The following is a 6,768-nucleotide window of genomic DNA, read 5'->3' as shown; positions in this document are numbered from 1 at the left end:
ACAATGGGCTGATAACCAAAGGGTTGGCAGTTTGAACCGACCAGTCACTCTGCAGGAGAACGACAAGGCAGTCTGCTTCTGTAAAGATTTACAGCCTTGAAACCCCTATGGGGTAGTTGTACTCTGTTGTATAGGGTAACTATGAGTCAACTCAGTGGCAATGGGTTTGGTTTTTTGCTCACTTCTAGGAGCTGGCTTTACTCTTCAACTCTATCCTCACTTCTAATAGTTATGTTTAGTCTTTAACTCTACCTTCATTTCTAGGAGTTGTATTTTTTCAGATCTATTTATGCTTTACTCATATTCAAGCCTCTCTGTTATTTCTGGAAATAAACTACACATTTGTTGTTGTTGTCAGGTGCTGTTGAACTGGCTCTGACTCATAGCAGCCTTATGTACAACAGAATGAGACACTGCCCAGTCCCTACTCTACCTGAGTCCACTGTTGCAGTCACTGCGTCAATCCATTGCATTGAGGGCCTTCCCCTTTTTCACTGACTCTCCACTTTACCAAACATAATATCCTTCTCCAGGGAATGGTCCCTTCTGACACTATGACCAAAGTAGGTGAGACGAAGTCTAGCCACTCTTGCTTCCAAGAAGTATCTCAGCTGCACTTCTTCCAGGACAGATTTGTTCATTCTTCTGGCAATCCATGGTACTTTTAGTATTCTTCACCAACACTACAACTCAAAAGCATCAACTTTGTATCAGTTTTCTTGATTCACTGTCCAGCTTTCACACACGAGGCAAATGAAAATACCGTGCCTTGGGTCAGGCGCACCTTACTCTTCAAAGAAACATCTTTGCTCTTCAGCACTTTAAAGAGGTCTTTTGCAGCAGATATGTCCAGTGCAATACGTCATCTGATTTCTTGACTGCTGCTTCCATGGGTGTTGATGGTGGAACTAAGTAATATGGAATCTTTGGCAACTTCAATTTTCTCTCTATTTATCATGATGCTGCTTATTGGTCCAGTTGTGAGGATTTTCATTTTCTTTAGGTTGGATCTCACAGACCAGACGTGAATTCTCAAGGCTGTTTCCTCTCCTTGCAGTGCATGGGGTAGAAAGAAGTCTAGCCCTTCAGAGGAGCCAGCTTTATGGGGACAACTGTTCCAAACACACAGACCTCAAATAAGCCCCAGCTGTGACCTGCTGACCCTCAGCCTCGCAGGGCAAAGGCTGTGTCACCTGCCACCCACCTGGACTCTGCCTCTGGGCCTGAGGAGCCCTTTTGTTTTGCCAGCTTATGGAGGCACCTAGGAGATGCAGTACGAAAGCTTTTAACTGGCACTTTCAGCTGTTCTCAGCACCAGGTGAGCTAGGTACCTGACCTACCTTGCTGTCAGGAGGAGACGACCTTTCCAGCTCGGTCCCTCATCGCCCTGGCTGGGTCTTCTTACAGTGTCCCTCTCATGCAGCTGCCCGTGGGGAACAAGCCTATGTCCCAGCTGGCTCCCACGACCTCACCCGAGAGGCAAAAGTCACAGCCCCTCGATGTGACCACAGGCCCTGCCTGCCCGTCCTAAAGGCATGTTCCAGTGCCTCTTCTGTCTGAGGTCTCCCCGCATGCGAGGCTCCTGTCTGCTGAGTCCACGGTGCTGGCCACACTAAGCAGGGCCTCACTCCACTCACCCTGCAACTGGCCAGCCCCCTTGGCCCTCACCTGGACACACTTCACGTTGATGCCGGGGCACACAAACTTCCTCCAGATCAAGTTGGCCCTGCTGTCCCCGCAGGTGATGGGGTACACCACCTCAGCCTCCAGGCTCTCATCCTCTTCAGCCATCTTCACTTCTCACAGTTGTCGACAGGGAGGGAGAAAGGAAAGTCAGTTACAACCTCTCGAAACCACATCCCTCAAAGCAGAGAGACAGCCTCCAACCCAGAAACCAAATACTGTAAGAAGTAGGCCCAGAGATGGACAGAGCCCAGAGACAGACGGAACCAGGCGCTGGCTGCACAGCCTTGCTTTTCACTGCAGCTGCCCAGAGGCTGCCTCCAAGGGTCCCTGGGCAGACACTATTCCTGGAACGTCTTCCAGCACATCCATAGACCACTCAGCAAACACTAGAGCAGTCACACAAGCCCATGACACTGTGGGTCTCCCACGGAGCCAGTTAAGGAAACAGCTGTTTACTTGAAGCAATTACAGGGAATTCAATTTTAAGGTTTTACAGTATTCAGAGGAGCCCTGGTGGCGTAGCTGCTAACCAAAAGGTCAGCAGTTTGAACCCATCAGCCACTCCTCTGGAGACTCAAGACTGGCAATCTACTCCCATAAAGATGATAACCTTGGACACCCCATGGCAGTGCTACTCTGTCCTGCAGGGACTCGACAGCAGTGGGTTTGGTTTGTTTCTGGTAGGGCCCTTCATCTTGAAGCATCCAAGGGTTAAGAGGAAGTTTTGCTTCTGCTCACTGATAGCTGCAGTGAGTACAGGCAGAACACACCCAGAGACAGCAGAGGAGTGACGGCTGTAGTGGCTGTAGTCGGGTGTCCTTCCCGAGAGGGAGCAGAGCTGCAGGCCACACACGTGGACTCCACACACTGGGTGTGCCCTCAGCACAAGGGCCACCAACACCAGTGACTTTCTAATCTCACAGCAAGGTCAAGAGCCTTGCTGATCTCCAGTTGTCCCCCGCCCACACAGAGAAGCCTCTTGCTCGAAGGGATGAGTCAGGGCTGGGGCTGCCCGCCCTGTGGGGGCCGCCAGCTTCCTACCCAAGACCGCCTCTTTGAGCTGGGAGGAGGCTGTGAAGGCTGCGGCTGCGGCTGCGGCGGCGTTCTCTGTCTCCATGCTGTCCTCTGTCAGGTCGCCCCTGGAAGACCAGGAAGAGAGCGGTGAGTGTCAGCCCGTCAGCGGTACATGACATACTGTTACTGGGTGTCCTGTGCCCTCCCAGCTCCAACAGCTGCTGCCTGTGCAGGCCACCAGGCTGGCCTCTGCAGTGGGGGACCTCACGCAGTCTTGATTCCAGAGGCAGCTGTCTCAGCACCTACAGGAGCACCAGGCACGGGAGTGTGTGACAGACATGCGGAACCAGAAGTCCACCCCACGTTTTCCTCTAATGACGCTCTCTCTTTATAATGACTTCGTATGGCTGTAGAAACTATCAGAAAACCTAACACTTCAGAAAGGAGAGAAAACTACCCATGGCCCAATCTCGTCTCACAGCAAAATCAACTACAGATAAATCAAAATGTTAAAAGGAAACCAGGAAAGTACTAAAAGGGAAGAGAAGCTTTTAATTCATCACAAATGGATCAAAGGGTTTCTTGCCACAAAACGCAGATATCATTAAATTTGCCCTAAAAATCTTCCGTGTAGGAAAAAATACCATGAACATTTTTTTAGAGAAAAGAGAGAACTTGGTTCTTCCAAAAGTTATACACAGTTACCATCTGACTCAGAGATCATAAAACAACAGACCCAAAAGAACTGAGAGCAGGGACTGAAACAGATTCATGCACCAGGGTCCATGGCAGCATGGTTCACAAAAGCCAAGGGGTGGGAACAAGCCAAGTGCTCATCAGTGGATGAACGGGCAGACGAGACGTGGCACTGCCATGTCACAGAGAGGATGGAACACACAATGCAATGTTTGAAAACATGCTGCTGAGTGAAAACGTAAACACAAAAGGACAAAAGGATGTTCCCAGGGATGAGAAACAGCAGGCCAGTGCTCAGGACAGAGCTGGCTTGAGGCAGGAAGAGCAGTCACCGCGTGGGGCACTGGGCTTCTGGGCAGGGTGATGGTGACTAGGAAATGGACAGTGTTGATGGCTACATGTGATGAATGGAACTCACGTCACTGAACTGTACACAAAGCAACGCCCAAGTGGCAAATGCTTTGACATATAAAGTTCACCACAATAAAAAAGTGACAGGCCTCGTGAGTGGAGAGGAATGTGTACAACATACTCAAGTCACACAGTTCATTTCCTTCATCTCCAGATGAGCACCAGAGATGCCTACACACACTAGGCCAAAGGGAAAGACCAGGGTCTCAGCCTTGGAGAAGACAGCTCATTATACTTAAGAGGACATGCAGGTGGACAGACAGGGAGACACCACTTGGCCCAGAGCACTAGCAAGATGCCCAGCACAGTGGGAGTGTGGGTGGTGGGGATGTGCCATGCTAACCTGGATGCAGAGCACGCACCAAGGCAGGCGGTCTGTAGATGGCTCAGACCATGCAGAGTTTGGCTGGTGAACCCCAAGCCCGCGTCAAGGAACCAGCCCTGCAAGGGACCTATCCCTGTGCACCAAAGAGTCACTGCACAACTGTCTGAGCAGCAAAGCCATCTGTGGACTGGAAAGCAAGCAATGCAACAGGTGGGAGGGTCCTGGGCAGCCACATACGTGAACTCACCTTATACAGACAATAGTCAGTGCCTGTGCTTTTCCATAAAGAGACTGTACTTTAGGAATTTTGCCTAAGGTCAAAGGTACCACTAGGAGCAGCTTCTGAATACGCACCCCCCCCCAAGGGGCTGCCCTTGGGTTCCAGCAACGCATGAGGGTCTCCACGGGGACCAGAGCACAGACGATATGATTGTGGAGCGCCGTAGGGCACCATAGCGCCCAAGCTCTCAATGAACACCCAGCACCTGCCCTCCCACGAGCCTCTCCAGCCAGCCTGCCCACCTGGCTGCCCACCACGTGAGCCTTGGCCGTGCCCACTGGTCCACCTGGTCATCACCAGCATTGCACAGGCCTCCACCTCTCACCGCCCATTGAAGGCAGGTGGTCCATGTAGTCTGAGGACAGAGCGCAAGGGGAGACTTCCACAGGACTCTGCTGAGTCACTGACTGCCCAGAATCTACCCTTCAAACTTCATTTGAAAACCTCTACTCCACTTGCACCAAACGTGTGTGCAGACCACTTCGTGTTCCCCAGAGCACTGACCTGCAGCCCAAGCCCGTTGCCACGGCAGCCCCTCCAGGCTCAGACAGGGACTCACCCCACTCTGCCACCAAATTCTAACAAGAGAAGAAAACAGTACTCAGACAGTTACCAGGCAGCTTCTGCTCCACCACCAGGTCCTAAACCTATAACAGGAGATGACCTCAGCTCCCTAATTTCGACTAAAGACTTCCCACAGAAGAGAAGGGTGGGCTTTGAGTCCATCAACATAAATCCATCTCAGCTGTCAGGTCCTCTTCTCACAGCAGGGACACCACAGCCTCTCCTCACCTCAGGAAATGGCAGGCGGCCTTGCCTCACCTACCTCACGAAGGACTGACAGAGGTGAGCAAGTGGCCGCTCCTCACCTCATGAATACAGGTGGCAGGCCTCTCCTCACCTCCATGAACGACCCAAACGGGTGGGTGGCCCATGAACGACCCACATGGGCAGGCAGCCTCTCCTCACCTCCATCAACGACACACATGGGCAGGTGGCCTCTTACCTCCATGAATGACCCACATGGGTAGGTGGCCTCTCCTCACCTCCATGAATGGCCCACATGGGCAAGCGGCCTCTCCTCACCTCCACGAACAACCCACACAAGTGGGTGGCCTCTCACCTCCATGAACGACCCACACGGGCGAGTGGCCTCTCCTCACCTCCACGAATGACCCACACAGGTGGGTAGCCTCTCACCTCCATGAACGACCCACATGGGCGAGTGGCCTCTCCTCACCTCCACGAATGACCCACACAGGTGAGCGACCTCTCCTCACCTCCACGAATGACCCACACAGGTGGACAGCCTCTCACCTCCATAAATGACACACACAGGCAGGCGGCCTCTCACCTCCATGCACGACCCACATGGGCAAATGACCTCTCCTCACCTCCACAAATGACACACATGGGCAGGCAGCCTCTCACCTCCACAAATGACCCACATGGGCAGGCAGCCTCTCCTCACCTGCACGAATGACCCACATGGGCCAGACGCCTCTCCTCACCTCCACAAATGACCCATACAAGCAGGCGGCCTCTCCTCACCTCCATGATCGACCCACACAGGCGGGCAGCCTCTCCTCACCTCCATGAACGACCCCCATGGGCGGGCGGCCTCTCACCTCAATGAACAACACATACCGGCGAGTGGCCTCTCCTCACCTCCACGAACACACACAGGCAGGTGGCCCCTCACCTCCACGAATGACCCACAGGGGCAGGCCGCCTCTCACCGCCATGAATGACCCACACAGACGAGCAGCCTCTCCTCACCTCCATGAATGACCCACACAAGCAGGCGACCTCTCCTCACCTCCATGAACGACCCACATAGGTGGGCGGCCTCTCCTCACCACCATGAACGACATGGGTACCACAGTCTCCAGCATCCTGGCAGTGCTCTTGTAGATGGTAAAACCAGCTCCAATCCTGGAACCTAACTCCTTCAAAAGGGATGTTGGCCCCTTCTATGGGCTGACCTTATGAGCTACAGGATGCAGCCAGGCCCCACAGACATTGCAGCCCCCACCCCTGCTGTTGCTGGAACTTTTTGCACCACAAAAATACTAGACAGGCGTCCTGGAGGGAGACCTGTGAAGACAGAAGCTCTGCCACCCGTTAGCCCACTAGGCTTTGTGCTGGCTAGTCACGCGGGAAGATGAAGCTACAAGAGAAGCTGCATCAGAAATGGGGTGCTGCCACGACACAAACCTGAAACTTGGGGCACTGGCTTTGGGATATGGAAAAAGGCCAAGGCTGGAAAGGTGGCAAAGAAGCTGTCACAGAGGCTGGAAACATGGGAGGGACCACCCTCGTCAGTATGGAGAATAGTTACCAAGCTACAGAGCAG

At 53.0% G+C, this 6,768-nt stretch overlaps 1 protein-coding gene across 1 annotated transcript in view; it reads right to left on the bottom strand.

Moving 5' to 3' along the window:
* The window catches only part of GMEB2 (glucocorticoid modulatory element binding protein 2), a 20,985-nt gene that overhangs the window by 8,896 nt on the left and 5,321 nt on the right, over positions 1-6,768 (bottom strand). The window contains exons 2-3 of the mRNA XM_007954666.2: positions 2,728-2,825; positions 1,669-1,796 (exon numbers count right to left, since the gene is read on the bottom strand). Of these exons, the coding sequence (XP_007952857.1) occupies positions 1,669-1,796; positions 2,728-2,825 (226 nt within the window). The remainder of the gene's footprint in view (positions 1-1,668; positions 1,797-2,727; positions 2,826-6,768) is intronic.

The sequence above is a fragment of the Orycteropus afer genome, unplaced genomic scaffold (genome assembly GCF_000298275.1).
Source record: "Orycteropus afer afer isolate SDZICR_OR568_19922 unplaced genomic scaffold, OryAfe1.0 scaffold00469, whole genome shotgun sequence".
Taxonomy (NCBI): domain Eukaryota; kingdom Metazoa; phylum Chordata; class Mammalia; order Tubulidentata; family Orycteropodidae; genus Orycteropus; species Orycteropus afer.
This window is presented reverse-complemented; position numbering and strand designations above follow the sequence as displayed.